Source organism: Gopherus evgoodei, chromosome 11 (genome assembly GCF_007399415.2).
Source record: "Gopherus evgoodei ecotype Sinaloan lineage chromosome 11, rGopEvg1_v1.p, whole genome shotgun sequence".
Lineage (NCBI taxonomy): Eukaryota > Metazoa > Chordata > Testudines > Testudinidae > Gopherus > Gopherus evgoodei.
The window spans coordinates 35,952,875-35,971,883 of NC_044332.1; the positions used below are offsets into that span (position 1 = coordinate 35,952,875).

Consider the following 19,009-nt stretch of genomic DNA (forward strand, 5'->3'; position numbering starts at 1 on the left):
TTAAAAATCCTATTAACATATACGTATATATCCCTTTATTTATCATAGAACCCGCAACAATAACTGACAAGGCCGTGTCAATTGACGTCACTGAGGGAGACCCCGCAACTTTGCAGTGTAGATTTTCAGGCACTAAAGACATTGCAGCCAAATGGTTCAAAGATGGAAAAGAGTTGACTTTGGGCCCGAAATATAAAATCAGTGTTACAGATCAAGTGTCCGCCTTAAAGATAGTTCATACGGAAAAGAAAGATAGTGGAGAATACACTTTTGAGGTTCAAAATGATGTTGGAAGCAGCAGCTGTACCGCAAGCATTAATGTGCTAGGTTTGTATCGTGTCTCTCTTCCGGGGGGGGAGGAGGGATGTAAAATATATTATTGTGCTTTACTTTTTTGATACAGAACTAGTATTATGGCCAAATGAGCTAACACTTTGCTTTTACTGTGTTCGATAGATCTTATCATACCGCCCAAGTTCACAAAAAAGCTAAAGAAAATGGACAGCATTAAGGGTTCTTTCATTCATTTAGAGTGTATAGTGTCTGGTTCACATCCTATAAGTATCCAGTGGTACAAGGATGACCAAGAGATAACGGCTAGTGAAAAATACAAATATTCTTTCCATGATAACACTGCATTCCTGGAAATCAACCAGCTGGAAGGTTCAGACAGTGGATCTTATACTTGTGAGGCAACAAATAAAGCAGGAAGTAACCAATGCAGTGGATATTTAACAGTCAAAGGTTTGAGCTTCTTATTCTTTCGCAAGCACAAGACCTTCAATTTATTATTTTGGACTTTTTGATCATAAAATGATTCTTCTACTCTTCTCTATCCTCCCCTCTTTTATTTGTTGTAGAACCCCCGTATTTCGTTGAAAAACCACAGTCACAAGATGTTATACCCAATGCTAGAGTTCTGTTCAAAGCTCTTGTGAAAGGTACCACTCCTATGCAGATAAAGTGGTTTAAAGATAGCAAAGAACTTCTCTCAGGAGCCACTCGCTCTGTCTGGAAGGATGACACGTCAAGTGTGCTAGAGCTCTTTTCAGCAAAGACTTCTGATTCAGGGAACTATACCTGTCAAATAAGCAATGATGTTGGGACAGCAACTTGCAAAGCAGCCCTGTTTGTGAAAGGTGTGCATTATTATGCCCTTTTAATCTCATGGATTCTGTTTCTTTTTTATTAGAAAAGAAATATTTCTCGAATGCAAATTGAGTAAATAAAGTCTTTCCTTTTTGTTCATATTTAGAACCACCCAGATTTATTCAGAAACCTAGTCCCGTAGTAGTTTTGAGAAAAGGACAATCCACCAGTTTCGAATGCCAAGTAGCAGGCACGCCCGCAATCCACGTTACTTGGTATATGGATGGGAATGAAGTAACAGACCCTGCTAAGTATGGCATTGCATTCGTAGACGGTTTTGCCACTTTCAAAGTAGCCAGAGCGAAAATAGAGGATAGTGGGATTTATGTTTGTGAAGCTCACAACGACGCGGGTAGTGAGAGCTGCAGCATTGAACTGAAAGTGAAAGGTTAGTTATTAGCCTTTCCACCCACCTCTTTTTTTTGTCAGTCACGCGTGTTTTTTTCTTTTCGTGTTTTCCTAAGCTGCTATGTGTTTTCCTCCTGATTTTTTTTTAATAGAACCTCCCACATTCATAAGGGAGTTGAAACCTGCTGAGGTAGTGAAGGGTTTTGATGCCATGCTGGAATGTGAAGTATCCGGTACTCCTCCATTTGAAGTGACATGGCTGAAGAATAACAAGGAGATTCGCAGCAGCAAAAAATACGCCATGAGCGACAAGGAATCGGTATTCACCCTTGCCGTAACCAACTGCGATTTTTCAGATGCTGGGGAATACCAGTGCATTATATCCAATGATGGGGGTAGTTGTTCTTGCAGCACAAGAGTCAGTTTGAAAGGTCAGTTCAGTTACCACGGTAGGGGCAAAACTCCAACATTCAGTTTCTTACCTACTTTTTAGTATCTTAACAAGGATTAAACAATATCTTTTATCGTGGCTTCTTTTTGTAAAACACAGAACCACCTTCCTTCATAAAGAAGATAGAAAACGTCGCTACAGTCTTGAAGGGTTCCGCTGTTTTTCAATGCACGGTAGCGGGTGCTCATCCTTTATCAGTGTCATGGATAAAAGATGAAAAAATTATCGAGGAAGATGAGAACTTCCATATTACGTTCGAGGACAATGTGGCCACATTGAAAATAAAACATATTGATATTGGTCACAGGGGGAGATACACCTGCCAGGCAAAGAATGAGTCAGGAGTTGAAAAATGCTTTGCCTTGCTCTTAGTACAAGGTTTGTGAGCTATGTACTTTCAGACCTATTCCGTAGAAGTAATTTAAAAGACATGTACTCACCAGTAGATAGAACTATAACGAATCTACACTTTAATTCTTACTGCAGAACCCGCTCAGATCATAGAAAAGACTAAATCAGTTAAAGTCACTGAAAAAGACCCAGTGACCTTGGAGTGTACTGTGGCTGGAACACCAGAACTCAGACTGAAATGGTATAAAGATGGCAAACAGCTTCTGCCCAGTAGATATTATACCATGAGCTATGACAGTAACGTGGCCAGTTTCAGGATTGAATCGGTAATGAAGGAGGACAGTGGTACATACGCTTTTAAGGTTGAAAATGATTTTGGAAGCAGCACCTGTGAAGCTGTTTTGACAGTTTTAGGTTTGTATTTTGCTCCATTGCATTTTCCTTTCTATGTGGAAAAAATATAATAGCTTCGCAAATACCGGAAGGTAATTTGAGGTGCAGGACGTTAACTGTTGTTTTTGCCATTTTCTTGGGCAGATCAAACAATCCCTCCATCATTTACCAAAAAGTTAACGAAAATAGATCAAGTTCTGGGATCGTCTATTCATATGGAGTGTAAGGTTTCTGGCTCACTCCCCATTACTGCTAAATGGTATAAGGATGGAAAAGAAATACATGATAGTGCAAAATACAGGAGCCTATGCCATGAGAATACCGTATCAATGGAGGTTTCTAAACTAGAGTTGGCAGATACTGCAAATTACACGTGTAGCGTGACTAATATTGCTGGGAGTGACTCTTGCAGCGCCGTCTTAACAGTGAAAGGTTTGGAACTCTTTACGTCTTCTCTTAAATATAGTAGATATTGATAAATACACCTTTTAAAAATAATTGCTATCTTACATCTTTGAATAATATTGCGAAAAGTTACCGTATAATTTTTTATCTTTATGTGATGCTTCATTTTCTTTAAGGAGTACTTAGAATTCTTAGTGTTCTTGATTGTTCACTTGGTTTGGTTTTCAAACATTCCTTCTGCCGAGGATTTAAACAAACATTTATTTCCCTTGAAAACTGTAGAGCCAGCAAGCTTCCTAGTAAAACCTGAAAACCAACAAGCCGTCCCTAATTCTATGGTGGAGTTTAAGACTGTGTTGAAAGGAACGCCTCCGTTTGCAATAAAGTGGTTTAAAGAAGATTTGGAACTCGTATCTGGAGCTAATTGTTTTATTGGGATAGAAGGGTCAACAGGTTTCTTAACTCTCTATTCGGTGGATGTTTCAAAGAGTGGACACTACACTTGCCAAGTTTCCAATGACGTTGGTAGCGATTCTTGTACTGCAACCTTGCTGGTAACAGGTGTGCACATTTACTTGTTTTGTGTTGCTCTCATCTTGTCTGTCTTTTGTCGAGCCCTGTATCGTTCTTATAAATAGTTCCAAGCTAATTCTTTTTGTGCATTCTTGAATTTAGAAACTCTTAACTCAGGTTTAGTATCGGATTTATTTCTTTTATTCTTTTCTCTCTCTCTCTCTCTCTTTATTTTTAATATTAATTCTGAAATCACTCTTTTTTCTCCCCTATTTATTCCACTTTTTTTTTTTTGGTTTCATAGAACCTCCAAAGTTTGTTAAGAAGCTAGAAGCATCAAAAGTAGTAAAACGCGGGGACTCCGCACGATTTGAATGCAAAATAAGTGGATCTCCGGAAATTCGAGTGGTATGGTACAGAAATGACAATGAGATCATTGCCAGTGAAAAATTCAGGATGTCTTTCAGTGATTCTGTGGCAGTGATTGAAATGAACGATCTCAGTACTGAAGACAGTGGGGATTACATATGTGAAGCTCACAATCCTGCTGGCAGGGCGAGCTGCAGTACTAAAGTTATAGTGAAAGGTTAGAAATCATTCTTCCCCATATTAGTTCGTACTTAATTTTCGGTGATTCTCCACTCAGACATTCCCAAGTGAACGTTGCTTATTTCTCTTTCTGGGGAGGCTTTTTTCTTCCTTTCCAGTTTTCGCCACGTTCTACTATATTTGATCGGGGCATGGGCAAGACTTGATGTTACCCTTACTCCGTCCTTCACGGATGTGGAGGCTATTCCGAAATTACTCCTTCAGTTGCGCCATGACAGAATCCTAAAATTGGCTGCCTCATGGCGCTGAAATTTTCAGAATCAGAAACAGGAACCTAATTAATTTTAATTGTACACAACGGTATTGGGTATTACTGCGTTCAGCCATATGGGAGTAGCTCCTATTCTGTAACACTGTTGTTTTCTTTGTATACATTCGCTAAAAGAGTTGCTACAAAAGCACGTATCTGTCTGCTTGTCAGCCTCCAAAATAGACAGAGCTCATTACAGTATATGCCCAGATAATCCGGAGAATACAAATCCATTCCACGGATTTTCCCCATAAAACATAATCTTACTGCTACTGTGGTAACTTTGTAAGACTCCTTTTAACGTTCGTTACGTATAGCCAAATAACGTTATAACAATGCAACTGCTTTTCTTTTTGTAGAACCTCCTGTTTTCAGCAGGAAGCCTTCCCCGGTAGACATGCTCAAAGGTACTGATGTGAGTCTTGAATGTGAAATTTCTGGAACGCCCCCATTCGAAGTCATGTGGTATAAAGATAAGAGACAAATCCGCAGCAGTAAAAAGTACAAGGTTACATCCAAAAATTACCATGCGAGTATTCACATTCTTAATGTCGACGCCTCAGACATTGGCGAATACCAATGCAAAGCACAGAACGAGGTCGGGAGTGACTCTTGCATTTGCGCAGTACTACTGAAAGGTGAGTTTATTTGCACAGAATCTGTGTCAGGTCCCGCACAGAAGACGCTTATTGATAGTTTCTTACGCGAATGCTGGGGATCTTTACTACAATCACATGTTTCTTGTTCAGAACCACCAAAATTCGTGACGAAAATAAACAGTATCTCAGTTGTGGTTGGTGAACCAGTAGAATTACAAGCAACAGTGGAAGGCTCTCAGCCAATTTCTGTCCAGTGGCTTAAAGACAAGGAAGATGTCGTTAGAGAAAGTGAAAACACTAGGATTGCATTTGTGGACAACGTTGCAACTCTACAGCTGGCAAATACAGAACCAGGCAGCGCGGGAAAGTATATCTGTCAGATCAGCAATGATGCTGGAATCCGGGAGTGTATGGCTACCTTAACAGTTCTAGGTTGGTAACAAAGGTGACGGTGGGGCGCGGGAGGATTGGGGGAATACCTGCATCCAAAAGACCATAAGAATGGCCATACTGGGTCAGACCAAAGGTCCATCTAGCCCAGTATCCTGTCTCCAGACAATGGCCAATGCCAAACGCTTCAGAGGGAATGATCAGGTAAAGTAAGCACCAAGTTATGCATTCCCTACCCATCTTTATAAAGTTCAGGAGGCTAGGTCACACATGGGGTCAACACACCATTTTGAGTGTGATTTTAAAACTGAAATGAAACTGACCGCCTCTTTCTCCCCAACTATTATTGGTCAGGAAACCACTTCATAATTTGGCACCATTCATAACTTTTATCCTCTGCTCAGTCGAGGTCCGAGAGAAAGAGCCTGATGAAACCGAGTGGAGAAAATGTCACCTCTTTGTCTTACACACATGGTCAGATGTGGAGTCCATACTATTCTTTTCCTCTGTATTTATTTATTTATTTTATTTATATTAGGACAGAGCCTAAAGTCCCCAACTAAGATCCTCATTGTGCTGGGCGCTGCACAAATACATAGTAAGAAATAGTCCTTGGCCCCAAACTACTTACAGTATAAGATAAACAGACAAACGGTGGGCAAAAGGAAGTTTCATAAACTCCCCTGACTCGACAGATTGCAATGCAGTTTGTATTAAATACAGTCAAAACAGTTATTTGTATTAATGCGTGGTACAAAGTATTGAAAGCTAGCGAGTAAGATGAGTTGATTACAATGACTTTGCTCACATCTCCTTCCAGAGCCGGCAATCATTGTAGAGAAGGCAGAACCAATGAGAGTGACGGTGGGAGATGTTTGCACTTTAGAGTGCAAAGTGGCGGGCACACCCGAACTTTCAGTTGGCTGGTTTAAGGATGGGAAAGAACTGACAAGCAGCCACAAGTACAAAATTTCCTTCCACAACAAAGTATCTACGCTTAAAATTCTCGAGTCGGAAAAGGGAGACAGCGGATTGTACACCTTTGCCGTGCAGAACGACGTTGGAAAGAGCAGCTGCACGGCCTCAGTTGATGTTTTAGGTTGGTTCGATAGTTTTTCTTCCGCGTTTCTCCAAGCTTTTCTTTGGGAAATGTTCCTGCCTTTTAAACCGTTGTGGATTTGTTACGTTTTCTTACACAGATCGAATCATTCCGCCTTCTTTCACAAGAAAATTAAAAGAAACAAATGGTGTGCTGGGTTCTTCGGCGCTTCTGGAGTGTAAAGTATCTGGGTCGCCACCTATTTCAATCGCTTGGTTTCAAGATGGAAAAAAGATAATTAGTGGAGTAAAACATCAAACCACGTTTTCAGATAACCTCTGTGTTTTGCAACTGAATTCACTGACCTCATCAGACACGGGAAGTTACACCTGTAAAGCTACTAATGTAGCCGGGTCTGACGAATGCAGAGCTGTATTAAACGTACAAGGTCAGTATCTGACGGCCAATCAGCTCTTTGCCGTAAATCCTCTTCTATATAACAGTCTGTCTTTCTTGGAAGTGTCTCTTATTTTCTGGGCATATTTGGGGGTAACTATTCATTCGAACATAAAATGTTTTGCTCTTCATCTTCAAATTGTACATGATATTGATATTGACATTGATATTGACTTTACTTTTAAAAAAAAATTGTTTAGAACCACCCTCGTTTGTGAAGAAGCCCGAACCTTCAGATGTTTTACCAGGCACAAGTGTAACTTTCACAAGCGTTATCAAAGGAACCCCTCCATTCAAGGTGAACTGGTTTAGAGGGGTCAATGAACTGGTGCCAGGGGAGAAATGTAACGTCTATGTGGAGGATTCGGTTGCAGAACTGGAGTTGTTTGATGTTGGTCCGCTTCAGAGCGGAGATTATACTTGCCTAGTGACTAATGATGCTGGAAAAGCATCCTGTACTGCACATCTTTCTGTAAAAGGTTTGTACAGATTGAAATTTCTCTTTTTTTCTGTAAAATATATACATCTCCGTACAGTTGCACTCAATATCTTCGACTTCTTATTGCTCATTAGAACCAGCGGTGTTTGTGAAGAAATTGAGTGATCACTGTGTTGAGCCAGGAAAATCCATAGTTCTGGAAAGCACATACACTGGTAGCCTCCCAATCTCGGTTGTATGGAAGAAGAATGGCAAAACTATAACTCAGTCTGAAAAATGCAGCATCATCACAACGGAAAAATCTTGCATTCTGGAAATTCTCAATAGTACAAAAGATGATGAAGGAGAATACACTTGCCATGTTGAGAACGAGGCGGGAGGGGATGTTTGTGAAGCACTAGTGTCTACATTAGGTGTGTTACCATGTTGTTTAATTTTTCTTCATCATTCTTATCAGAGCGTTGCTCCTAATGTATAAATATTCCTTACTCATTCTGACTATTTGGTTTTTTTTAGAACCTCCTTATTTTGTTACACACTTGGGACCTCTGGAAGTGTCAGTTGGAGATTATACAACTTTACATTGCCAAGTTGCTGGAACACCAGAAATTACAGTGTCTTGGTACAAAGGAGATACAAAACTAAGATCTAGTCCTGAGTATAAAATGTTCTTTAGAGACAATGTTGCTACTCTAGTTTTTAACAAAGTGGATAACAATGACAGCGGAGAATATATCTGCAAAGCAGAAAACAGTGTAGGAACTGCAACTACAAAGGCTCTCTTAACAGTGCAAGGTGATGATTATTATGTTTGCTTGTTCAAAGCTACTCTTTTTAGCTCTTTCTTGCAAAACTTTCAGTATAGAAAAATTCCACACAAAACATTTATTACATACTTGGTTGGTTTTTTTTTTTACAGCGCGCAAACTTCCGCCTTCATTTGCAAGGAAATTAAAGGACATTGAACAAACTGTTGGCTTACCAGTTAAATTTACCTGTCGTCTAAATGGCTCAGAACCTATTAGAGTGACTTGGTATAAAAATGGTGTACCTTTAAGAGATGACCATAATGTGCAAACCTCATTCGTAGATAATGTAGCGATTCTCCAGCTGTCTCAAACTGAGATGAGTCACACTGCACAATACTCTTGCACAGCTACCAACGCTGTTGGAACTGCTACCTCTAGCGCTAGGCTCACAGTCTCAGGTTCGTTTGCTCTTGAATCTTTTTATATTGAAAGCACGGTCTAATGTTTTGTTCTGTATACGTGAACTGCTCTCCACGATGTTTGATGACTCTTTCAATGAGAATAAAAAGCAATCAGTATTCTGCTGTTACTTTTAATTTCTAGAACCCAAGCAACCTCCCTTCTTTGATATAATACCTGCATCCATGGAAGTTCCTACTGGAGAAAGTGCTGATTTTGAATGTCATGTTACTGGAGCCCAACCAATACATGTCACCTGGGCAAAAGATGGCAGAGAGATCCGAACTGGAGGAAACTATAATATTACCTTTATAGCAAACACAGCTCACCTGAGAATTCTGAGAGCAGGCAAAGGAGACTCTGGCCAGTATACCTGCCAAGCTAGCAACGAAGTTGGAAAAAACTTTTGCTCGGCCCAACTTAATGTTAAAGGTACTGGTATTAAGTAGGCCTTATTAGTGTGGTTTTCTTGGGAGAAAAGTAGGGTTTTTTATTTTTATGCCCTCGGTGTCTTCAAATGTTGGAGGTAAACTGAGATGACCTTTTCAAACTACAAACGTTAAACTGTGGCAATCATAGATTTTAAGTCTTCATCTTGTTTTTCAAGCTGTAATGTCTGAGAGCGTAAATTTTCTGTACTGTATATGCAAACGCGTTAATTGCTCCCTTAATTCCTCTTGGCATTATACATGTTTTATGTAGTTTTACCTATTATCTTCCATGTCTTTTTCTAAGTTTGATGGACTTCTTTGAGTATTGATTTAAGTTTTAAGCTAGAATATGGTGACACTTTTGTGTAGAGAGGTTTGGAAGATTTTTGTAGATAAAATAGCAAACTGATAACACTTAGAAATTGGAAAAAAGGTAGTGTATTTTTATGCTATATTTTAGGGTAGTAAACGGTCGTCAATTAAGCCTTCAGCTTTAATGCATATTTCACTTACCTTTTATGGATGGGTGAACTACACTGGAGTATGAACCATCCATGGTCTTCACCCCAAAACCTGCCTGGAATTTTTTTTAGGTTTAAAATTGTGTAGATGTGTATACAGAGGGAGAACCTGCCCGCTTATATGTACAAAAATTTTGGCCCCGATGAAGCCAATGACAAAATTCCCATTGACTTCATTGGGGCCTGAATTTTCACCATAGATGTCGTTCATGCTTTGGAGCAACTCCTTTGGGCTCAGTGGAGTGTTTCTGCATTTCCACCTGTGTAGCTAGGAACATAATTTAGCTTCAGATATTGTTTTCATCTTCTTCTCTCTTCTAATCGTAATTCAAAGGCAAGCCTAATTTACTTTTGTCCCTGTGGTATTCTATCAAGTTACAAAATTCTTATCCTCTCGAGGGCGCTTATTCTGCACAATCATTTTGACAAATAAGAAAAATTGAATGTTGAATGTTGTTGTTTATTTATATTTATTTATTTCCTTTATAGAAGCGCCAAAGTTTGTTAAGAAACTAGAAGCGTCAAGATTCGTGAAACAGGGAGATTCAGTTCAACTTGAATGTAAAATAAGTGGCTCCCCCGAAATCAAAGTTGTGTGGTACAGGAACGACACTGAGATCCATGCTAGTGAAAAATACAGGCTCTTATTCAGTGACTCTGTGGCAGTCCTCACCGTTACTGATGCTAACATTGAAGACAGTGGAGATTACATTTGTGAAGCCCACAATTCTGCTGGTACTGCAAGCTGCAGCACTGTTGTCACAGTAAAAGGTCAGAAGCCTTAATGTCACGTTTATTTTCTTATTTCCTTCCATTCTTACGCAGTGTCTTTATCTAAGCGACTGCGCACTCTTAAAATAGCCAAATCAATCTAAAGAGCTGCTTCAAAAGATTGCGCCATCCTGCTTCCATCGACGTAAATAGCAAAACACTTGGAGCAAGATCCCATCCTAACCCAAATGACTGTGTCTCTCACACATTAGTGGCATTTGTAGCTGCGGTATTTAGAGAACCCAGTCGGGGACCCATAGTGCAAAGCGCTGTATGAACACGCAGTAAGGAGGCAGTCCCTTCCATAAAGACCTTCGATCCTTGGCTAATGACAAGATGCAACAGGTGAATCGATGCTAGGACAAGGGAGGAGAAAGAAACAGGAGTAGGACCACCACTTTGTTTTGGTGTCAGGTAGTTGGGTATTCCTTGTAGCCAGCTCTCTACCACTCTCTATCAGAGGTCAGAGCTCTGTGCATATCGTTGCAGAAGGGGAATGTGAGAAGGCATTCACAGGTAGCGGATTTATCAATTTTGGGGAGCTGGGTCATGCACAAGGGCAGCATGGGAAAGAACGTAGGCATGGCTGGGAGAGGCGGACTGGCAGTACAGCCTAGAAATTTTAGAAGAGAGGAAGTTGCAGTGGACAAAGTTAATAGATCCGATTGTAGGGCGGGCTAAAGTGAAGTGTCTTGAAGGTCAAGCCAAGAGAAGCCCATCCTTATTAACATCCTCTGTTTGGGAAACTGAATAGGATTTCTGAATTCAAAGTATTTACAGAGATATCAAATTTCTATACTAGGAATTTATAGATGTAGAAATAAGTATGACCTCAGTGTGAACTGTTAGCTGCTCAGTGCTTTCGAAAACCAGGTCACATTTGGAAATCTAAATATGACTTTACGAGCATAGCTTTTTAGGCTTCTATTTCTGAGTATCTTGGCCCCTGTTGTTAACGAGAAACCTATCCAAACACATTTATAGACTCTGATGTTATTCTTGTTTATAGAACCTCCCGTTTTTAGCAAGAAACCTACTCCGGTAGACACACTTAAAGGTTCGGATGTTGTCATTCAGTGTGAAATTTCGGGAACCCCACCATTTGAAGTAGCCTGGTTCAAAGACAGGAGGCAAGTCAGAAGCAGTAAGAAGTTCAAAGTTACATCTAAAGACTTCACAGCCAGCGTTCACATTCTTAACCTTGAAGCTTCAGACACTGGGGAGTACCAATGCAAAGCCATGAATGAAGTGGGAAGTGACACTTGTGTTTGTGCTGTGAAATTCAAAGGTTTGTATAAAGGAGCAGACGCAGCATTCACGTTTTCTTTTCTTGGCATTATGGCTATTTCTCTAAAGCTGACTGACATTTTTACAATGACTCTTCCCATCATTAGAACCTCCGAGATTTGTTCAGAAGTTAAGTGACACTGTAGCCTTTGTGGGGGAACCGACCGCTCTGCAGGCTGTGGTGGAAGGCTCTCAACCTATTTCGGTTCTGTGGCTTAAGGATAAAGGCGAAATCATCAGAGAAAGCGAAAATGTCCAGATTTCCTTTATGGATAATATTGCTACTCTCGAGCTCGCAACCGCAGAGGGAGCCGATGTTGGAAAGTACATCTGCCAGATCAAAAATGACGCGGGGATGAGGGAGTGCTCGGCATTTTTACAAGTATTAGGTTGGTAAATGCTTCTAGCTCACAATAAAAAATAAAATCGTGTGCTCCGTGTAATCATCCTTCCGAGGCACAAAAGCAGCTTTCGATAATGTGCTATTTCGTTATGAATTTTCGGCTTTACAATAAGATTTTACCGATTAGACGGTTTTTCTTCTTTCAGAACCAGCAGTCATTTTAGAGAAGCCAGAACCGATGTCAGTTACGGCCGGGAATTCTTTTACATTAGAGTGCACAGTGAGTGGAACACCAGAACTTATTACAAAGTGGTTTAAGGATGGAAGAGAATTACAGAGTGGCCGCAAATATCAAATCACCTTTTTCAACAAAGTAGCTACGCTGAAAGTTCTCTCTGCGGAGGCCGGAGACAGGGGACTGTATACATTTGAAGTGCAAAACGAAGTTGGTGAAAGTAGCTGTACATCCTCGGTTGATGTTTCAGGTTAGCTGGCTACTGCCTTTGTCATTTAATGTTGTCTTTTCTTTTAACAGATCTTTCCCTTTTTATTTTTTTAAACGTAGTTTTGTCTCCTTTTTCTATGCAGATCGCATTGTCCCTCCTTTTTTCACAAGGAAGTTAAAGGAAACATGCGGGGTATTGGGTTCTTCAGCACTGCTGGAGTGCAAAGTTTCTGGATCACCACCCATTTCAGTTGCCTGGTTCCAAGATGGAAATGAGATTGTTAGTGGAGACAAATATGAAGTCTCATTTTCAGACAACATGTGTGGTTTGAAACTGAATGCACTGGACTCATCAGATACCGGACCTTACACCTGTGCCGCCACAAATGCTGCTGGATCTGATGAATGCAGTGCCTTTTTGATTGTGCAAGGTCAGTAAAAGAGGGCCAAGGTGTCTTAGGCAAAATGCTTCCTCGATTTGCTGCTATTTCTTCCTTGGCAATTTTCAGAGTGCCTACAAATCTTCAGCCAAACTCTGATTTGGATTTCATCTTCAAATATAACGATCACACTAATTTGTGTATGTGTCTTAACTTCTTTATGTATGTCTAGAACCACCCTCATTTGCGAAGACACCCGATCCCGTGGAAGTTCTCCCTGGGATGAGTGTAACATTCACGAGTCTCATAAGAGGAACGGCTCCGTTCAAAGTTAACTGGTTTAGAGGCATCAGGGAACTTGTGTCAGATAGTACCTGCAACATTTCTTTGGAGGATACAGTTGCAGAACTGGAATTGTATGAAGTAGAACCACTCCACAGTGGAGATTACACCTGTCGAGTCACTAATGATGCTGGCAGTGTGTCTTGTACCACTCATCTTTTTGTAAAAGGTTTGTCTCGATTGCTGCTATTGTTCTTATTCTTATTTATTATTTATTAATGTGTGTGCACGCTCCCGCAAAGCTTTGTGAATATCTTGGTCTTCTCCCCCTCCTCTTCTATTTGACTTTTTGCCTTCCATTTTGTTACTATAGAGCCAGCAACATTTGTGAAGAAATTAAGTGATTCCAGTGTAGAGCAAGGGAAATCCATCCTTCTGGAAAGCACATACAAAGGAACTCCTCCTATTTCAGTAACATGGAAGAAGAATGGCTTCCACATAACACAGTCCCCGAGATGTAGTATAACAACTACCGAAAAATCTGGCATACTGGAAATTCCTATCAGTACAAAAGATGATGAAGGGGAATACACTTGCGAGGTTGCCAATGATGCCGGAGCAGATATTTGCCAAGGCCAAATATCAATCCTAGGTGTGTTGCTATCTCAGATTCCTTAACCACTCTTGTATTAATAATGGTCAGTATAAGATTTGCTCTTTTTTCTGTGACGCTGATTGCGATCATTTGTGCTTTAGAACCGCCTTATTTTGTGACACAATTGGAACGTGTAGAGGTGACAGTCGGGGAGTCCGCATCTTTTCAGTGCCAAATTGCTGGGACGCCGGAAATCAAAGTCTCCTGGTACAAAGAAGATACAAAATTAAGATCGACCCCTGCTTATAAAATGTACTTCAAAAATAATGTGGCCGCGCTAGTTTTCAACCAGGTGGAGAGCAGTGACCTTGGAGAATACATCTGCAAAGCAGAAAACAGTGTTGGCTTTGCTTCTTCCACGGCTCTGCTCACTGTTAAAGGTGATCGTTTCATTTCAAATATTCCAGTAATGACTCTTTATAGTAACAGGCTTATTGTAAATGCAAATTATCTGCAGGTTGGCAGGATGCCTTATTTCCTACTTATTTTCTTGCAGACCGTAAGTTTCCACCGACCTTTGCAAGAAAACTAAAAGACATTCAGGAGACTGTTGGTTCCCCCGTTACCTTTGATTGTCGCATAAATGGCTCAGAACCTCTTCAGATCTCATGGCATAAGGATGGGGTGCTATTACACGATGATGATAACATGCAAACAACATTCTTAAATAACGTAGCAACTCTTCAGATCTTGCAGACCGACATGGCTCACTGTGGCCAATACTCATGCTCAGCTCACAATGCTCTTGGGACTGCTTCTTCCAGTGCCAAGCTCCTTCTCACAGGTTGGTAGCTGCTAAATCTTGTCCTGGCCATTGGCTTTAAACAAACAGAAGGCACTGCGTTTTTGTGGAATGCTAAATGGTGAAGCAGCAACTGTGAAAGTTTTGTTGTTTCTTTCCATTTTTAGAACATCTGAGACCTCCTGTCTTTGATGTGAAACCAGAACCCATTGAGGTGGCTCTTGGAGCAAGTGGTTCCTTTAAATGCCACGTCACCGGATCGGCGCCACTAAAAGTCACTTGGGCAAAAGATACCAGAGATATCCGTCCTGGGGGCAACTACAAGATCACCCTGGTGGAAAACACAGCCAGCTTGACAGTTCTAAAAGTAGGCAAAGGAGACTCCGGGCTATACACTTGTTCTGCGAGCAACAATGCTGGAAAGGATTCTTGCGCTGCTCAGCTAAGCGTGAAAGGTATTTAAGAACGCAATGCTTTCTCGTCTTCTTGCCAAGCGTTTTACCTTGTTAAGAAACACAAAACAATGCCGAGCTTCTTCCTTTATCTTGAAACGGTGCAAAACCGAAAGCGTTCAATCAGTTTAAAACGAGACCCTTTGTTTTCCCATTGTGGTGAGGTAGAACAATCACATTGGCCAGGATTTTGACAGCAGTAATTTTCACCTTGTTGGTTATTTTAGGATTGAATCATAATGCACCTTGATCGTTGACGCAATTGCTGAGCAAAACACTTTAGCCTCCTAAAGGCAAATTCTCCTCTCCCACACTAAGCGTCTCAGTATGAATATTTGAGCAGCTGACAGTATCCTGGTAGAAACATTTTTTTCTCCACCAGTACTCTGCTCACCTGTATAGTATATGGATTCTTAAACCTACTTATCTCTACATTGGGCTCCGACTAATCTACTCTGGTTGTAAACTACACTGGTATGTTAAGAAAAAGAACAGGAATAGTTGTGGCACCTTAGAGACTAACACATTTATTTGAGCATAAACTTTCATGGGCTACAGCCCACTTCATCAGATGCATAGAATGGAACACACACACACACACACACACACACACACACACACACACACACACAACATGAAAAAGTGAAAGTAGCCATACCAACTGTAAGTGGCTAATTAATTAAGATGAGCTATTATCAGCAGGAGAAAAAAAAACTTTTGTAGTGATAATCAAGATGGCCCATTTTAGACAGTTGACAAGAAGGTGTGAGGATACTTAATATGGGGAAATAGAGTATATTAGGGATTTTCACCATTGTGATTTCCTTCATGTGGGCAGGGCCTTTGGGTTTATGTCCTAGATCTGTAATTCCCATTGATCCTTAGACAGGATGAGTGTAGGACTCTTTGAAAGGTGTGTCTCCGTAACGATGTATTTTTTCCTTAAAGATAATTTTAAATACTATTAACAAGTATTTATTTCTAATCTGCTGCCTTAAAATGTGCATCTGAAAGGCACTTAAATGAATTTACATCTGGTTGCCAAAAGAGTAACCGAAACTCCTCTGCGATCAAAACTAGTACAAAATGACATTATTTTTATTTATAATTTTCAAGGAATGAATAACAATCATACTGGAAAATGTATTATTATGTGGCAAATATAGGCCCCAGTTCAGCCATGGGCTCAAGGAAATGTCTAAATTTAAACACGTGCATTCAATGACACTCACATTCTTGGTCTTTGCTAGAGTGTAATTACCTTGTTGACTCAAGGCCTTAATATTGATACTGTTCTTCTTTTACATCAAGTGTTAAATACTCTGCAGATAAAACACATTATTTATTTCCATTCGCTGAGACAGCTACCCTGAACAGAAGCATTGCCACCCTCTAACTTTTGCAATAAAGATTGGTTAAATACATGTATTATTTAAATGTATTTATATTATTAGACACGTCTTTGATATATATACTGAATTCCCTACACAAAATAGTGATGGCATCAAAATTAATAAAATATAAATATCTTGGTCAATTGCCATTTAGTGCAAACACTTGTCTTAATAATATGTGTTAGCTTAGTTGTTTTGAACATGTTGCTTCTGTTGCATGCTTTTTTTCTTACCCTCATAGCACTAATCATTACTTAAAAATCAGTTCTGTACAAAAGTGGCAGAAAGAGACCTATAGCAGAAAAGTAAAATAAGATAAACTAAATGTAAAAGCTTAAATAAAGGCTTTATACGTAATTAATGTACTTTTGCCCAAAAGGCAGATCAAGAAACAGACTTTAGCCATGTACATATACATACACACGAGGTATCTATACACTAAATGATATAGCAGAAACTGATATAGAGTTCCCTTCCATACATATAACATGGACAGAATTCAATATAAATTTCTGTAATGGTCAAAATCACCCATCAGCTGAAATCTAATATGGAACTTCTATTGAGCAGACGTCAGCTGAAAATTTGGCATTTTAAGATGCTGTCACCCACAGTACGAGTTGAATATTTCAGTAAATCACGTCAACATATATCTAGTTTTCATGCAGTAGCTGTTTGAACATCTGGTTATATGATATATAACCTATTGTAAGTTACATATATGGCAATTCATTAAACAATATTTTTGTGTATAATAAATATGTCCAAATCTTTGCAAGGAACTTGGGAAATCATTCTACATATACAAACCACTGGAAAATATGCACAAATAAACTCCCCTGCTTTTGTTTGTTATGTATGCTATGTGTTTGTTTCTGTCATGCTGCCACCAGATATATCACCGGCAAATGTAAATTCACATTTTGTAGCTATTTCTACTCTTCCCCCACAACCCAAATAAGTTTGCGCTTTTGGTTAGATATTTCACTGAGGGAATATTTCAATGGATCAGTGCAGTTTAGTGAATCATCTTGTTTACTCTTGTCCTTTGGTTTCATAGAACCACCAAGGTTTATTAAGAAGCTAGACTCCTCTAGAGTTGTGAAACAGCATGATTCCACTACATATGAATGCAAAATAGGCGGTTCTCCAGAAATCAAAGTCACCTGGTACAAAGACGAAGCTGAAATCCACGACAGCAAAAAATACAGAATGTCCTTCATTGACACCGTGGCAGTCATTGAAATGCACAATCTCAGTGTGGAGGACAGTGGAGACTACACTTGTGAAGCTCGCAATGCAGCAGGCACTGCAAACACCAGTACTTCATTGAAAGTGAAAGGTCAGAACCCCACTCCTCCCTTTTTTGTCAGTTCCTTCTTTTAATCTGCTGTGAAAGGTTAATAAATCTTCTCTTCAGTCAGATAAGTGAGTGCTGCCTTCTGAGAATGCAGGGTATGGATTTTACCAGGGTTCTATGACATTGGAGCCATCTCTTATTGTGACTCGTGTCTTTCCTCTTCCATATCAGTCCAACATAGTGATACAATTTACTGTTTAAATGTTCTTTTCTCTGTTATGTCCCCAACTGAATTAACAGAAACTCAAACTTCTTCTTTCCATAGAACCCCCTGTTTTCAGCAAGAAACCCCATCCGGTTGAGACTTTGAAAGGTTCAGATGTCCATCTTGAGTGTGAGCTTCGGGGCACTCCTCCTTTCCAAATTTCATGGTATAAGGACAAAAGAGAAATTAAAAGTAGCAAGAAGTACAAAATCATGTCCGAGAACTACCTTGCTAGTATTCACATCCTTAGCCTGGGTGACGCAGACGTCGGTGAATATCACTGTAAGGCCGTAAATGATGTAGGAAGTGACACTTGCATTTCCTCTATAACGCTAAGAGGTTTGTTTAATGATTTACACATCAGTTATATTCCTAGCATCGTGTCATTCTCGTCACTCTCTTCCTGAACTCTCCTTGTGGTTTTAACATGAAGTATCTTCTCTTCACCAGCACCACCAATTTTTGTGAAGAAGCTCAGTGATTTCACTGCTGTAGTAGGGGACACAGTTGAGCTGCAGGCCACAATAGACGGGTCCCAGCCCATTTCTGTTCTGTGGCTGAAAGACAAAGGGGAAATTGTTAGAGAAAGCGAAAATCTTTGGATTTCCTATTCAGAAAATGTTGCAACTCTACAGATTGGAAATGCGGAACCAGCCAGTGCTGGAAAATACATCTGTCAGATCAAAAATGATGCTGGAGTTCAGGAGTGCTTTGCCACTCTGTCAGTTCTAGGTTGGTAACAAGGAAACAAAAAAATATAGAATGATATTTTAACCTCACTTAACAAACTTATTGCACCTCCCATCCTGTTATCAAATATGGCTGTGATTTGTATCTCATTTCAGAACCTGCAGTCATTGTAGAGAAGCCCGGCCCAATGAAAGTCACCTCTGGAGACTCTTGTACTCTAGAATGCACAGTGGACGGCACACCGGAGCTCACTACTAGGTGGTTTAAGGATGGGAATGAGCTGTCTACTGATCACAAATACAAAATAAGCTTCTTCAACAAAGTATCTGGGCTTAAGATCCACGATGCAGTAGTAGAAGATAGTGGGGAGTATACTTTTGAGGTGAAAAACAGTGTTGGTCAAAGCAGATGCACAGCTTCAGTGCATGTTTCAGGTTAGTTGATTAACTTG

The 19,009-nt window shown here is 40.0% G+C and overlaps 1 protein-coding gene across 1 annotated transcript in view; it reads left to right on the forward strand.

Moving 5' to 3' along the window:
• TTN (titin) overlaps positions 1-19,009 on the forward strand; it is a 308,951-nt gene that overhangs the window by 73,164 nt on the left and 216,778 nt on the right. Inside the window, 33 exon segments of the mRNA XM_030580102.1 lie at positions 49-327; positions 457-744; positions 861-1,139; positions 1,256-1,537; positions 1,650-1,928; positions 2,048-2,326; positions 2,435-2,713; positions 2,837-3,124; positions 3,380-3,658; positions 3,915-4,196; positions 4,829-5,107; positions 5,219-5,500; positions 6,279-6,557; positions 6,658-6,945; positions 7,154-7,432; positions 7,527-7,805; positions 7,909-8,187; positions 8,312-8,599; positions 8,745-9,032; positions 10,042-10,323; positions 11,333-11,611; positions 11,718-11,999; positions 12,160-12,438; positions 12,542-12,829; positions 13,011-13,289; positions 13,434-13,712; positions 13,817-14,095; positions 14,212-14,499; positions 14,625-14,912; positions 17,364-17,645; positions 17,929-18,207; positions 18,319-18,600; positions 18,714-18,992. Coding sequence (XP_030435962.1) covers positions 49-327; positions 457-744; positions 861-1,139; positions 1,256-1,537; positions 1,650-1,928; positions 2,048-2,326; positions 2,435-2,713; positions 2,837-3,124; positions 3,380-3,658; positions 3,915-4,196; positions 4,829-5,107; positions 5,219-5,500; positions 6,279-6,557; positions 6,658-6,945; positions 7,154-7,432; positions 7,527-7,805; positions 7,909-8,187; positions 8,312-8,599; positions 8,745-9,032; positions 10,042-10,323; positions 11,333-11,611; positions 11,718-11,999; positions 12,160-12,438; positions 12,542-12,829; positions 13,011-13,289; positions 13,434-13,712; positions 13,817-14,095; positions 14,212-14,499; positions 14,625-14,912; positions 17,364-17,645; positions 17,929-18,207; positions 18,319-18,600; positions 18,714-18,992 — 9,300 coding nt within the window.